The sequence below is a fragment of the Hippocampus comes genome, unplaced genomic scaffold, assembly GCF_001891065.2.
Source record: "Hippocampus comes isolate QL1 unplaced genomic scaffold, H_comes_QL1_v1.1 scaffold107, whole genome shotgun sequence".
NCBI lineage: Eukaryota > Metazoa > Chordata > Actinopteri > Syngnathiformes > Syngnathidae > Hippocampus > Hippocampus comes.
Window position 1 is genome coordinate 726,810 of NW_017804846.1, and position 15,492 is coordinate 742,301.

The 15,492-nt window shown below is 44.8% G+C and overlaps 1 protein-coding gene across 2 annotated transcripts in view; it reads left to right on the top strand.

The window, feature by feature from the left end:
• The window catches only part of iars2 (isoleucyl-tRNA synthetase 2, mitochondrial), a 20,574-nt gene extending 5,159 nt beyond the window's left edge, over positions 1-15,415 (top strand). The window contains exons 6-24 of one of the 2 annotated variants that reach the window (XM_019876648.1): positions 2,538-2,647; positions 2,759-2,846; positions 3,953-4,068; positions 4,144-4,313; positions 4,406-4,496; positions 4,599-4,750; positions 4,993-5,153; positions 5,253-5,355; positions 6,222-6,315; positions 7,677-7,757; positions 8,191-8,299; positions 8,974-9,076; positions 10,235-10,357; positions 11,894-12,025; positions 12,591-12,697; positions 12,885-13,030; positions 13,114-13,304; positions 14,732-14,876; positions 14,939-15,415. In XM_019876648.1, the coding sequence (XP_019732207.1) occupies positions 2,538-2,647; positions 2,759-2,846; positions 3,953-4,068; positions 4,144-4,313; positions 4,406-4,496; positions 4,599-4,750; positions 4,993-5,153; positions 5,253-5,355; positions 6,222-6,315; positions 7,677-7,757; positions 8,191-8,299; positions 8,974-9,076; positions 10,235-10,357; positions 11,894-12,025; positions 12,591-12,697; positions 12,885-13,030; positions 13,114-13,304; positions 14,732-14,876; positions 14,939-15,084 (2,368 nt within the window). In that variant the 3' untranslated portion in view covers positions 15,085-15,415. The remainder of the gene's footprint in view (positions 1-2,537; positions 2,648-2,758; positions 2,847-3,952; positions 4,069-4,143; positions 4,314-4,405; positions 4,497-4,598; positions 4,751-4,992; positions 5,154-5,252; positions 5,356-6,221; positions 6,316-7,676; positions 7,758-8,190; positions 8,300-8,973; positions 9,077-10,234; positions 10,358-11,893; positions 12,026-12,590; positions 12,698-12,884; positions 13,031-13,113; positions 13,305-14,731; positions 14,877-14,938) is intronic. The other variant, XM_019876658.1, reaches the window with a different exon arrangement.
• Positions 15,416-15,492: the final 77 nt, after the last annotated feature.

Below are 15,492 nucleotides of genomic sequence, written 5' to 3' on the forward strand. Positions count from 1 at the left end.
TGCGACACCCCTGCCTAGCTGCGCGACTTTTGTCGTTAAACCAAGGCTCGGGTTTAGATTTTGGGAGCACAGTTTTGGAAGGAGCCACCAAATCCAGGATGGCACGGCATGATGAGTTGAACCAAGAGGTGAGTTCCTCTGTGTTAGACGAGGGTACGCAAAGGTTATTAAAGCATCAGAGAACCGACCAGCAGTGCGAGGGTTAAAAATTTGGCGGTTGCAACTTGGAGCGGCAGATTTTACAGCAGCACGCGATAAGACTACATCAAATAATTCTGCCATGTCATCAGAAATCCCATTTTCAAGAACTTCCAGATTTGACACCGGTAGACCATAAGCAAGGACAAGGTCTAAAATATGTCCTTGTTCACGTGTCGGGTTGGTCACATATTGCACGAAATTAAATGAGTCGATAAGTCTTAAGAAGTCCTTTGTTAGTGGTTTTTCTGGACAGCACACATGGATATTAAAATCCCCCATTAGAAGGATATGATCATATCTCAGCCTGATTTCCGCAAGAAAGGTTGAAAAATCGCTTAAAAAGTCTTTGTTGTCTTTAGGACGGTAAATGACAGCGCAGAGCACCGGGAAAACACGACCGACTTCAAAGAAGGTTGCTTCAAAGCTGGTGGTTGATGTGGTGAATGTGCACCGTTTACATTTGAAATTGTTCTTAAAGATACTCACCGTTCCTCCACCACGGCCTGAAGTCCTCGGGGTATCAAGGAATGAACAGCCAGGTGGCAACAATTCAAGTAAAGCGTTGTACTCACCAGTACCTGCCCAAGTCTCCGTCAGACACAGGAAATCCAAGTCATTGGAAAGGAAATACTCCCTCAGAATATGGGTCTTGTCAACGACCGGGCGTTTAACAACGCTATCCTTGTGGGAGTAGCAACGGGAGGGATTGCCTCTTCCGATTGCCGAGCTCGGGGCAATTCCTTCAAAAGCTTTCGCTGGACTCCTTGCCGAGAAAGGCGCAGAGGGTAGAAATGCCGTGGCGCGGTGGGAGAGCCAACGACTGTTATCAAGCACGAGGCGACGGCGTCGAGGGCACGCCACGACGTAATTCCGTGCGTTCGGGAACGAGCAGCAATCTTAGTGTGTCTCAGATCCCGTTTTAGCTTCTCAAATATCAAAGCCTCTTGGCCGCCCAACAGCGAGCAATGAGCTTGAACTCGACTGAACTGCCGCACACTCTGTGGGGTTCGGTCAGGAGTTTTGCTGCAATTTACTGGACAACATCCCAGGTGTTACGATCAATCCAAAATGCCATGTTGTATTGAGCTTTGACAACCAAAATCTACTTTTTCAGGTCCATCTGAATATTGGCTGGCCGACTGGCATTATCCAGCTGTATCCAATACAGTATAGTGCAATGTATATTTGATGTTTCCAATAAAGTATTGTGCTGTATACACTTCGCGGTTCACAGCAATACTTAACAATATTTTAAATTTCATATTTACCTGATGAAAAAGAAAACAGTTTGAGAATCTCTGTAGCGGAAATTTACAAATACAGTCAGTCACTCAATTGGGCCACTCAATTATTTATACTCTCTCTCCTTTTATGTCCTACCTGTTTCCTCTCATTTTATGATATTATACCTGTTGCAATCGATGAAATGCACGTCTTACTTCAAAATAGCATCATGTTTTTTGCTGTTCAAAAACGAATAATAATAGAAGAGTAGAGTACAGTGTATGGACCACCTTAAAATCTTGGCTCCCAATATGGTTATGGCAGTTTTTCCATTGTAGCAAGTTTGTTGTATCCCACACCATGCCACGACACTTCATTTTTGTAGACAACAAAAAGGCTTTGCGAGTCATGAAGGAAAAAAAAACAAGAAATAAAAAACAATTAAAAACATATTCCATCCATCCATTTTCTAATCCGCTTATCCTCACAAGGGTTGCGGGGGGTGCTGGAGCCTATCCAGCTGTCTTCGGGCAGTAGGTGGAGGACACCCTGAATCGGTTGCCAGCCAATCGCAGGGCACACATAGACGAACAAACATCTGCGCTCACACCTTGGGCCAATTTAAAGTGCTCCATTAACCTGCCACGGATGTTTTTGGAACATGGGAGGAAACCGGAGTATCCTGACAAAACCCACACAAGCACACGGAAAACATGCAAACTCCACACAGGAAGGCCGCAGCTGGAATCGAACTCCTCTGCACTGTGACACCGGCGTGCTTACCAGTCGACCACCCTGCCACCCTAAAAACACATTGCAAAACATAAAACATTAAAAACAGAGAAAGAAGAAAAAAAAAAGCAAACATAGGTGCAATGATCATCGCTTGATGTGCGATGGGGATTCGCCGATTTATTTTGCCACATTATTTGAATGGAATCTGAATTTTTCTGCTCATGTTTGTACCCGTTTAACCATTTCTATTCCGATGCCATTTGCCATCCAGAACAGCATATCTCAGCATTTGCACTTTTTGGGTTTTTTTTTTTTGTTTTTTTTTTTAAGCGCAACCTATGTTTCATGATACAATTATTTTATTCCTCTGTTGTTAGAACTGCCTTAGCCGAGGCAGAATTGGAATACAACCCTGAGCATCTGAGCAAAACCATCTACGCCACATTCCCATTGGTCACAGTGCCACCCAAGATAGCATCTAAAGCAGGTAATGAACACATTCACAATTTGGTCACCCAGAAAACAGCATATTTTGTGTTGGGTGAATTATCTCTTAAAATGTCTGTGAAGTTCTGTCTTGACATTTGTGCATCTGCAGGCCAGGGTGATATTTCTGTATTGGTGTGGACCACGCAGCCTTGGACAATCCCCTCTAACCAGGCGGTCTGCTACATGCCAAATGCCCAGTAAGGAGAAGCGCGAGACTTCCTACATGTGCAAATGTTGCTCTCACTGAGAAATGCCAAAAAGCACTAGTTCAAAATGCCATTAAGCACTATCATCGGTGCTGAACCCATTTCAAGACATGTTTATCCAATAATTGCCTTGGCTTTTTGAGGTTTAAAAATATGTCACGCATTAACAAATGAAAGGTCATTTGCTTATTTTTGCTGTATTTTAAATTGATTCCGCCACCCCCACCCCGTTAATGTTACACCGACAACACTCTTTGTACACATTATTTTTTAAATATTCTTTAGTGTGTATTGTCACTGTCTCACTCTCACTGAATGGAAGATTATTGTATCACATCACTTTGAGGAGAGGGAAAGAAGACTCCTTTGCCGAGGTTAAGTGTGCTTCCCTCAATCTGTTTATTTTCCACTCCCAGTTCACGCATACTAGAAAACTGACACATAAAAGAAAATAGAATTAAATATTGTACATTTGAACAGCAAAATATACAATCGAAATATATAATTGCGTCTGAAGAAAGTCTGCTAACTTGGTGCTAAAAAAATGTCATAAGTGAGCTAACAAAAATAAGGATAGATGTTACAAAAATGATAACACTTCCAACAACTGTGACTTTAACACACGGAGCAGCAACACATACAAACAGAGCATGCAGCAATACTCACACTTCGACATTCTCTCTGCTTTGTGGCGACGGACCTTTTATTAATTATCACTGGAGCTCAGTTGAACTTCAGGACCTTGCTCCCGGCTTCTTTTATTTCTGCTGCATCTCTTCCAATTAAGTGCTGCTGGCCTGTTGCAGGACCATTTTGTAAATGAAGTCATGGAGCACCCTTTTTGTCTTTGTTTATATGACCACATTGTAACAACCAGCAACAAACACTAAATAGAATGAGCCAAAGTGGAGGCGATGTAATGGCTTTTATTGTGAAGCCACACTCAAATGGATATACTTCCACTACGACTAAAACAAGGTTGAAAATGCAATGAATTTCTCTGATTGCATTTTGAATTACTGGGAGATCAAATTTGAATGCGTGGAGAGGTACCAACAGCCCAATGTCTTGCGTTTGATGGTGTAATGTATTTACAGGTACTCTGTGGTGAGGAGGAAAGACAACCCTCAACTGCTCTTAATGGCCACTGAGCGCTGTGTCAGTATGGCAGCAGTGTTGGGAACAGAACTGGAGAGTGTCGCCACCTTCACTGGTAACCTCACACACACACTTGCCAAAATAAAATTTAACAAAACACACACATGAGTATCTGGTATCCTAAGAATAGGATCAGAACTAGAGGGTGGCATCTGCAAGCATCCCACTCTTCCCGACAAGGAAGTCCCACTCTTGCCCGCCAATCATGTGACAATGGCGAAAGGAACAGGATTGGTCCACACAGCACCAGCTCACGGCATGGAGGATTACAGTGTGGCTTCTCAGTTCAAACTCCCCGTGGTATGATCTACTTAGTGAAGCTGAAGAAGGAACTTGAATGAGAAAAGTCAAAGTGCTTGACGTGTGTCCAACTGTTGTGGTTTCTTTTGAAGGAATGTCTGGTGGACGGAGATGGCAAGTTCACAGAGCTGGCAGGCCCAGAGCTCCACAATCTGTCTGTGTTCAAAGAAGGCAATGAAAAAGGTATTGAAAAAATGTGTCTCCCCCCCCCAAAAAATGGAAGCATTCCCTTTGTTTGGGATTGGGCTGATTTGCCTTTCCTCTTCCTCTGTGTACATGTGTTAGTGATCTGCATGCTGAAAGAGTGCGGGGCTTTGGTAAAAGAAGAGGATTGCGTTCATAGTTACCCATATGACTGGAGGACGAAGCAACCTGTTGTTATCCGACCCAGCAAACAGTGGTTCATTAACACAGGCTCACTCAAGGACAAGGCAAAGGTCAAAACTTGAAAATTGTCTTCCATTTGTGTTGTTGATGCACATAAGCAGTGTCTGGCTTGAGCTAAAAGAGCTGCTTGTGTGTGTGTGTGTGTGTGTGTGTGTCTGTCTTGTTGTTGATGCACATAAGCAGTGTCTGGCTTGTGCTAAAAGAGCTGCTTGTGTGTGTGTGTGCGCGTGTGTGCGCGTGTGTGCGCGGTGTCTGTGTCTGTGTCTGTCTGTCTGTCTGTCTGTCCGTCCAGGACGCGCTGCAAAAGGTTCGTGTTTTACCGGAGTCAGCACGGAGCAGCCTTCTGACCATGCTGGACAGACGCACCTATTGGTGCATCTCACGGCAGCGCAGCTGGGGAGTCCCCATCCCAGTCTTCTACCACAAAGAAACTGGCGAGGCGCTCATCAACAAGTAATACTGTGTCCTAAACTAAACGTCATCATCACGAAACACAAAAAGGTTGAAAATCAGTTGAAAGTATTGCGTTGCCTGCCTTTCCTGCCTGTGCAGACACACAGTGTCCCATATAGCGGCTCTCTTCAAGGAAAAGGGCAGCGACTGCTGGTGGGAGCTTCCAATTGACACTTTACTGCCAGCAGATGTCCTCAAGAAGGTGGGTGTGTTAAAATGTGTGGACTCGGCGGACACTTTATTGAAAAAAAACACCCGCATGTTTAAACGACATCCAGTGCAAGAGCTTCATCAATCACTCCCATTTTGTCGTGCATTATAGACTGAGTTTGCCATTTCGTCATGCTGTTCGGATGTAAAGTGAGTAGAGGTTAGCTCCCCCCTCCCCCCCATCGTGCCCTTAATGTCTCCCATGCATCTTGAAAAGTAATGATTGATTGATGGTTCTTTCAAAAGCAATGTATCCCATGATTCATTCCGCCATTACAGAAAAATGATTTTCGTTTTCCAAGGTTTTTTTTCAAACAAACAAATTCAGGGAGTTGTGGTTATCTTTAACATCAGCAAAACAACACATCACACCACGGCTGGAAATCAAATCATTTGTTCATTTTAGACTCGGACTCAAATTTTTTGTGATATGGTAAAAAAAAAAAATCACATCGCACAATATCATGTTACTAATTTATTATATTTATTGCAAGATTTATTATGAAAATTCCACCATCTGAAGTTAATCCGATGCATTGTAATTATGCAAAAACAATGTCACTATTAATGGCACAGCCGAGTAGTGATTGAAAACGAGTAGGAAATAAATGGCTTTTAAAGAGGCACTAATGCGCAGTTTGAAATGACAAGAACTTAAGGGTTTTTTTTTTTGTTTGTTTTTTGTTTTTTTTTTTTTGTGGCTGCAGTCATACGGTGTAAATTTACACTGGATCCTAATGAAAGATACTGTATTTATGTCAGTACAGAGCAGTTCCCTGCTCTTATAGTAACTCTCTTATGATTGGCTAGTGAGTATGTTGTTCACTGTTTTCCTGTTTTACTGTATGCCCTGATCAGAGTAAAGCAGGGCCCGCAACTGATTATGTCTGTGGAGAGGACGTGCTTGACATCTGGTTTGACAGCGGAGCGTCATGGGCAGCTGTCCTAGAAGGTAAAACTCATTCTATCAGCTGCTAGCTTTTAAGATGCAAAATCCCCTGGTGTAACTAATCAGATCGTTTTCGACAGTACGATCACCACAGACGACATCATCAGTCATGTTGCAGTACCAAGATATTACATTATTTTTAACACTGAACAGTTAATGAATATTGTGGAAAGATGTTAATGGGGTAAGAAGGCTCCATGATTCTTTCAGTGGTGCCATCAGTTCACATTCACTTACTGGGCGCTTTTAGGTCCACTCCCAACATGGGAATAAAATGCAATACTGCATTGGAAGTTCTGCCCAAACAATAAAAACGCCCTGTTGTAAGGGAAATGTACGTACATATTGCAGGGTGGTCCTCGGTTTACAATGAAGTTCTATTTCTATACGTACACATTGTAGGGTGGTCCTCGGTTTACAATGAAGTTCTATTTCTACTCTGGTTTCAACCCTGCGGTCAAGTCTTTATTCCAGCAAAACTAAAGTATGAAAACCACTGTTACTGCGGCCGTAACTGTAATCTTGTACGTCTGCTGTCCTTGAGCTGTAATTTCCACAAAAAAAAAAAAACCCAAAACGATTCCAATGAAAAACTGTTACTGCGGCCGTAACTGTGATCTTGTACGTCTGCTGTCCTTGAGCTGTAATTTCCTACGTGGGCAATCCCGTGATCTGGCATATATTTATTTGTTTTCATTTATGGAGGTGTCCTCAGACCTGATGAAGGGGGCGTCTTCAACTTGTTATAACGACTACGACCACTGGGGGGCAACACTTAAAAGTATTAAACGTGATGCAACAGTGCCACTCTCCTAAATAGAATTTAGGTGAACCTGAGGAATTTGTTCCTCATCGTTGACATACTGCAAAACAAATCTTGAGTGGTTGTAAGGTGGGTTTGTTACTAGCAGTGAATGCAAGCATGTTGTATGTTGTGGGGTGTACGAGGGAGGAAAGTCTTGAGACAAAACTTTGGAACCAAACAGACTTCAAATGTTAGAAAGATCATTTTCGTGCCTTTGCAAGATTTTCGGACAGTGTGGCCCGCCTGCTGGAATCCCACTATTGCTCGAAAGTGGCTCTGAATCTTGGCCAGCCTAGCTGGTTGTGTCATGGGGGGAGAAAGTCACAGCTGGGGTGGTTATATTGTGAATTAGCCACATTGTGAAGTTTTCACTCATAGAAATAAGCAGACCATTTCAGACTTTCAATTTTGTTTCACACTTCATTGGGCCATGGGGGTTAGGCACTCCAGAGACAGACTCAACCATTTGTACGCAAACATTTCAAAAGTCAATTTTCCAGAAGGTTCTCCATAAAGGTTCGGTGAAAGTTTTCCAATGTTGGATTGTTGTCATTTTCAGAGGAGCTGCAGGGAGACTCTGAGGAGCCTGAGTCTCATCTCAGCTGGCTCCCGATGCCACTCCGCAAACCGCTGGTCACAGGTTGTTGGAGCAATTTGCTTCATGGTCCACACACGGCCGGCTCTTTTCCTTTTGCCAAGCTCTTGCTCATCTCGTTCCTCTAAATGCTCGTTCTTCCTCACTTGGGCCTTAGTTGCGGATTAGTGGTCCCCCATTGGTTCATGGCCTCCTGTTTTGCATGCAGGACATCTCCTGATTTGTCCAGCTGCAAGTCTTTACCACCAATTTTCTGTGCAGACTCGTTGAGGATGAGGCAGACTGCTGATCGCTTTTCCAATTGCCTCTGACCTGGCACGCTAACAGCTTTTTCGTGAGCGTTTGGTCCGTCTGCTAACGGCTGTTGCCCTCTTTCCACGTTCAGTGCTCCGTGGACGAGAACTAACAGAAAGTAACCCTGCTCCCGATGCTTTATCGCTGCCATGAACAGTGGGCCTCTTTTCCTTCCCCCTTAAAGAGGCAGACTGCAGGGCGGACGCATACGTGGAAGGGAAGGACCAGATCGGAGGCTGGTTTCAGTCATCGCTGCTCACCAGCGTCGCCGTCAGGAACAAGGCGCCTTACAAGTGAGTTTTTGCCAACATGGAAACATTTTTACAAGGGGGCAGGCAGAGAACACAGACGTTTATCAACTGCAATAACCAACCAGAATATGAATAATATTTATTGGCCAAATATCTGAGAGAAAAAAGAACACAAAAGGAATTTATCACTGCTATACAATCAATGGACAGTATCAATCTGAATGTGAATGGCTGCCTGTCTCTAATGCGTCCTGTAATTAACCAAACATCCATTTTCTGATCCACTTACCCTGACAAGAATGCTGGAGCCTATCCCAGCCGCCTTCGGGCAGTAGGCGGGGGACACCCTGAACCGGTTGCCAGACAATCGCAGGGCACACACAGACGAAAAACCATTCGCACCCACACTCACACCTAGGGACGATTTCGAGTGTTCCATTAACCTGCCACGCACGTTTTTGGAATGTGGGTGGAAAACGGAGCACCCGAAGAAAACCCACGCAGGCACAGGGAGAACACACAAAGGGCACACAGGAAGGCCGGAGCCGGAATTGAACCCTGCAGCTCTGCACTGTGATGCCGACGCGCTAACCGCTCGACCCCCGGGCCGCGCTGAATGAAACGTTTTTTTTTAATGAATCCAAATCTTATCTCTTTGTTCATCTATCTGTGCCAGTGGCAGGCAGAATGATTAAATCCTTGTACCACTTGAACAGATCACTGGTGGTCCATGGGTTTGCGGTCAATGAGAAGGGAGAAAAAATGTCCAAGTCTCTCGGGAATGTGGTGGATCCGGATGCAGTCATCCATGGTGGGAAGGTAAAAACAAAAAATCTAATCTCAGCCCCCTTTTTTGAGGGCGGTTTCATCCTTGCATGCACATGTGACTGGAGTCCTCTAGCGCGGAAACAGCACATGTGGGGGGGACATCGATGGCAAATAATAGTCTTGAGAAATCGCCATACTGCATTTTTGTGACTTCACTCACATCACCCAATTGTGACTGTTTGTGTATGTATGTATAAGAAGAGGTTTCTACGGTTTTAAGTGAAAATCTGCTCCAATGACAGACTAATTTTCCATTATTAATCATTAAGGAAAAAAAGACCAAAATTGTCCTGCTGTATTGTACAAGGGTCGATAAAATTTGCATCATTTTACAGATAACTGCAAGTATCAAGGGGTGGAGAAAAAAAGTAGACATACATCCCAACATATGAAATGTATACCGTAATCTAAAAAGCAGCAACATTAGCCTGCTAGCATCAGAAAGCCGCTCAGGGCACCTTTTATGAGCACATAGGAGCAAATCGTTGGCAATTTGCATACTGTAGACTCGCTTAACGATTGTTGCTCCTTGCAAAGTTACTGTGGGAGCATGTGGAATTTCGGTTAAAATACCGTATGTGGGCTTTTCATAACGTCACTAAGTGTAAGTATATTTTACGGCCACGAGATGGGACGATTATACTGTCTTTTCATGCGAGCCTACATGTTTCCAAAATGCCAGTTTTTTTTAGGGCGTTAGATCTGGAGGCAAAGCGCTCGGAGCGTGACCGCAATTGCCGGTGGGCGTGCGGAGGTGGAAAAATTTCAGAGCAGCACAACTCCAGCCGGGGAGGCTGAGGTGGCCGATCGTAGCGCCTCTTTCACAGACAGGCTTATCGGGCGTCCCGCTGGCTGCGCGAGAAAGTGGGAGTGTGTTTATTCTGCAAGGGTGGTACAGGGTGGCACCTCACTATGCGTATAAAATTGAGCACCCAATCATTTTCATGAATTGGGTGCTCAATCTATTCGAGAGCAGGAATGAGCAGAAAAGCTCAGAGATGCATGCATGGAAGAAAGCGCCATGTTGGGGGTGTTTTTGGTGAGGGATTAGCATGGAACATGGCTACAAATTGAAAAAGTTGCTTTGGCATGATACGGACCCTTTAAGTTGCAGTTTCCCCGCTGTGTCATTTTCCCCCACATTCCCAGGACGGCAGCATTCCAGCTTATGGGGCAGACGTGCTGCGATGGTGGGTGGCCGAGTCAAACATATTTTCCGAGGTTCAGATCGGACCTTCGGCCCTAAACTCGGCCCGAGATAACATCAACAAGGTAGCGCTGCCGTTAGTTTTGCCTGGCGTTGCACTGATGACGTCTTTCCCAACCATCATCTTAAATATGGCAGGGGATGTGTTTACTTTTTTAGTTTTGATTTTGAGCAGCAAATTTGGAGTTACATATTGGTGCTCACCAGGAATGCATAAGCAAAATTGCACAAATTTTCACTTGAAAGAATAGTGGCAATCTTGGGATTTTTTTCTGTTCAATTTTCAAATAGTAAATACACTTCATCTTCAGCATGTTTAGTGCCACTTTTGTAAGTAACCACGCCCCCGTCCAGGCCACGCCCCAGTCCAGGCCACGCCTCTTCCGCTTTTTTCATCACTCACCATTGCCATCTATGTGTATAAGAAGAGGTTTCTTCGGTTTTAAGTGAAAATCTGCTCCAATGACAGACTGTAATTTTCCATTATTAATCATGAAGGAAAAAAAGACCAAAATTGTCCTGCTGTATTGTACAAGGGTCGATAAAATTTGCATCATTTTACAGATAACTGCAAGTATCAAGAGGTGGAGAAAAAAAGTAGACATACATCCCAACATATGAAATGTATACCGTAATCTAAAAAGCAGCAACATTAGCCTGCTAGCATCAGAAAGCCGCTCAGGGCACCTTTTATGAGCACATAGGAGCAAATCGTTGGCAATTTGCATACTGTAGACTCGCTTAACGATTGTTGCTCCTTGCAAAGTTACTTTGGGAGCATGTGGAATTTCGGTTAAAATACCATACCGTATGTGGGCTTTTCGTAACGTCACTAAGTGTAAGTATATTTTACGGCCACAAGATGGGACGATTATACTGTCTTTTCATGCGAGCCTACATGTTTCCAAAATGCCAGTTTTTTTTTTTTAGGGCGTTAGATCTGGAGGCAAAGCGCTCGGAGCGTGACCGCAATTGCCGGTGGGCGTGCGGAGGTGGAAAAATTTCAGAGCAGCACAACTCCAGCCGGGGAGGCTGAGGTGGCCGATCGTAGCGCCTCTTTCACAGACAGGCTTATCGGGCGTCCCGCTGGCTGCGCGAGAAAGTGGGAGTGTGTTTATTCTGCAAGGGTGGTACAGGGTGGCACCTCACTATGCGTATAAAATTGAGCACCCAATCATTTTCATGAATTGGGTGCTCAGTCTATTCGAGAGCAGGAATGAGCAGAAAAGCTCAGAGATGCATGCATGGAAGAAAGCGCCATGTTGGGGGTGTTTTTGGTGAGGGATTAGCATGGAACATGGCTACAAATTGAAAAAGTTGCTTTGGCATGATACGGACCCTTTAAGTTGCAGTTTCCCCGCTGTGTCATTTTCCCCCACATTCCCAGGACGGCAGCATTCCAGCTTATGGGGCAGACGTGCTGCGATGGTGGGTGGCCGAGTCAAACATATTTTCCGAGGTTCAGATCGGACCTTCGGCCCTAAACTCGGCCCGAGATAACATCAACAAGGTAGCGCTGCCGTTAGTTTTGCCTGGCGTTGCACTGATGACGTCTTTCCCAACCATCCAATTGCTTTCTTCTTCTTTTTCATCTCTACCAGCTCAGAAACACTCTGCGGTTCCTGCTCGGCAACGTCCACGGCTTTGACCCACGGACTCAGGCTGTGGAGGCCAAAGACATGATGTACATCGACCAGTACATGTTGCACCTGTTGCGCGAGTACAGCATGAAGGTAACAAAAACATCATCAGGACTGTTTTCAGACTTCTATATAGCTTGCTGATGAGCTGGTCATTTGAATCGGGTGTCTTGGAGGCAGGAGACATCTAAAAGAGGCAGGATAGGGGCTCCAGAGGACTGGGCTCGGGGACCCCTCTTCTAATTGTGCCGTATGTTTATTTGATGGATTTAGCGCTATTATGCTAGGTTCAGACCGGACATGAAATACCCGGTAGCGCCACGTTGCTTGCTTGTGAGTTCACCGTGCAACTACACGGGGGTTGCTTCGCATGGAGGAAGGGGATCTTCAGACGGATTGAGAAAAAAGGTTGAACTTCGCTAGCCAATCTGGTGACCGGTTTTTGTGTTCGAACTTTATAACTGTCAATAACTTAATGCACTCACCATTCTCCAAGCGCTTTTGAACTGCCCGAGAAGCTATTGGAAGCTGGCTGGGTTGGAGTTCTCATTTCTCACATTTCTCACAGCACACAAATAGACGGTGGGCAGCCTTGGCGGAGGTCTGTGCCCTCCAGCTTGAGCCTTTCCATTTGAATTGTACTTTATCCTTTTTAAAGGTGACAGATGCTTACAGCGAGTTTGACGCCGGCCGAGTCATACGCCTCCTCCAAGCCTTCATGACCAGAGACCTCTCCACCTTTTATTTCAGCATCGTCAAAGACAGGTAATGCATTTTCATAATCAGCTTACGTCACGCCCACGACTACGTTGAAGGTAAGCAAACTTGTTTTCTTCCCACTTCCTTCCAGGTTGTACTGCGATCCCGAGGACTCGTATTTTCATAATCAGCTTATGTCACGCCCATGACTACGTTGAAGGTAAGCAAACCTTTTCTTCCCGCTTCCTTCCAGGTTGTACTGCGATCCCGAGGACTCGCTGGGCCGCAGATCGTGTCAGACGGTCTTGGAGGAGATTCTGGATGGGGTGACGAGATCCATTGCCCCCATCCTGCCTCACCTGGCTGAAGACGTGTATGCTCATACACCGGGACACGGCGGTGAGTAGAACACACCGCAAACCGTTTGGCTCGGCCGAGTCGTTCACATGCCTAAAGATTCTTCATGGGGGGCCCTTGTGCAGAAGAGGAGACGCTATTTCGGAGCGGGTGGATCAAATGCAGCTCTGTGTGGAGGCGACCCGGACTGGAGGAGGCGGTGGAGGGTGCGTGCGCCATCAGGGACTCCTTTTTGTCCTCTATTCCAGGCAAAAATGCGGCCCAGTATGACCTCACCATCGCCATTGAGCCCGGGCTCTTGTTTGAGCTGATGGAGGTAAGACATGACATCATGAAAGATAAAGACAAGTTTTTTTGTTTTTTTCCAGAGAATCTGTTTGATTTCTTTTGTGAGTTTTCAGGATTATTTTCGACAAACCCCTTTCCAATGAAGTCGGGATGTTGTGTAAAACACAAATTAAAACACAATACAGTGAACCCTCGCGATAACGTGGTTCAACTTCCGTGGCTTTGCTGTTTCACGGATTTTTTTTAGTGCATTTTTTTAATGCTTTTTTTTTAAACGGTGAATTGTGTTCTGCATCCTGATTGGCGAAGGGACTGACCAACGTGAACTGTCTCCGCACCTCGTCTCTGTACAGCTTGTCAAATTTACCTTTGCAAAGTTTTGGTCTTTGGTTTCATTGTATCAATGGCGGATGCTGGTCTGTCAAGGAGGGGAAGCTCAATTTCAGCCTACGTCATAAAACGTGTCCGTTTATACGTGAATTCTACTCTCCGTTCCTTTTCAAAAAAATGAAAAGGACGCCTTCGCCATAAGATCGGTGATTGGCTCATTTCGTTGTCAATCGAAAAGAGATTCATCCTCAGACAGATCATCCAATCATCATGCAAATAATCTCAGCGTCCGGGCCAGCCCATAAACGCCCACTGTCCATAGATTCCCAGAGACGCTGAGCGTCTGATGGGCGGGACAAAACCAGCATTTATCCAGTGACTTGCCTCATTTCAATGCATTGGGACAATAAGCTCTGAACTCTCTCGACGCCCAGTGTCCGCGCTGTCGACGCTCAGCGTCCACACATTTTAAAGCACATTGAAGCTGTGGGAATGAATGAGAAGAGAGTCGCGTCGTAATCAGTAATACGAAGCTGATTCGGAACAAAGGTTGAGCGCGTTGTAGTGCATATTTAGTCAATGACATGTACACACAATTGTACGTACACACATATATTTGATCACTTACTTTTTGACATTTTAGGGGAAGCTGACCTTCCCTTGCAGTCTTAGAACAATTGCCTATATATAGTTCAGTATTGTATATTACTGTAAAAAATAAAGCTGACTACTTCACGGATTTCGCCTATCACGGGTTCTTTTTGGAACATAACCCCCGTGATAAATGAGGGTTCACTGTTCATCCATCCACCAAAGGATTTTCAAATCACGTTCAACTTACGTTTAATTGAATACACAAGAAAGACAAGATATTCAATGCTCAAACTGATTAACATCATTGATTTAATGCTCAAACTGATTAACGTCATTGATTTAATGCTCAAACTGATTAACGTCATTTTTTTTGACAAGTAAACATTAATTACGAAATTTTATGCCTGCAACATATTGCAAAAGGATGCAAGGGATAGGTGGCCAAAAAGACAAGTTAAATTGTTTTTGTGATCAATCTGTCGTCCTGTCTTATTTTATCCACACAAAGTCACTCTGGGCTTCATCTTCTAGTCTCTCCAAGAGGATCCCACCTCGACTTCCTCCCAGCTCGTTGAGCTCATGATGGCAGCCCGAGTCAACCTGAGGAGCGCGTTGCCTCGTGACCTTCCCTCTGACACCCTTGTGAGCCACGGCACATTCCTCATCAACTTGGAAGGTGAGACACCACACTGCAACCTGAGTCAAAAAATAGTTACTGACTGTACATGTACGTTGGAGGTGGCGTTATTCGAGAGGAGAGCAGCTATAGTATAGCAGCGGTGCCCACCTCCGCTGATCGATGCCCACGATGCCGACGCTACACTGCAGAGTCTCCAGACTGCCTGTGCCCACGCTGTCAGATTGTTCTCGCCAAAGCGCCGTAATGGGCCAAAACCAGCCCATCGGCTCGAAAACATCCTGCTTTTGCCCTCCCGCTGAGGAATCTGTCACCCCAGGAGCTTCCCAAAGACTTTTAACACTTTGTACTAATGATGTTGAGGTGGTTTACTGTATTTCTAATGGAATGCATTGACTGAAGAGGAGTCCATCAGGGAGCCAGTCAAACGGCTGTTTTAGTTTGGTGTATATAAACAAAGAGGATGAATTCACTACAAAAGTGTCACTATGTGATCATGTCAGGAGTATATAAGGTAAATCATGTTTGTAAATTGCACTTACATGGGGGACGAGTACATTAAAAGAAATCCAGTTATATATGTGCGTGTTTGCTGTTTGAAACTGGTGAGAATGGGCAGAACTAGCATGTGTGCTTGAACACCTCTTTATCTCTA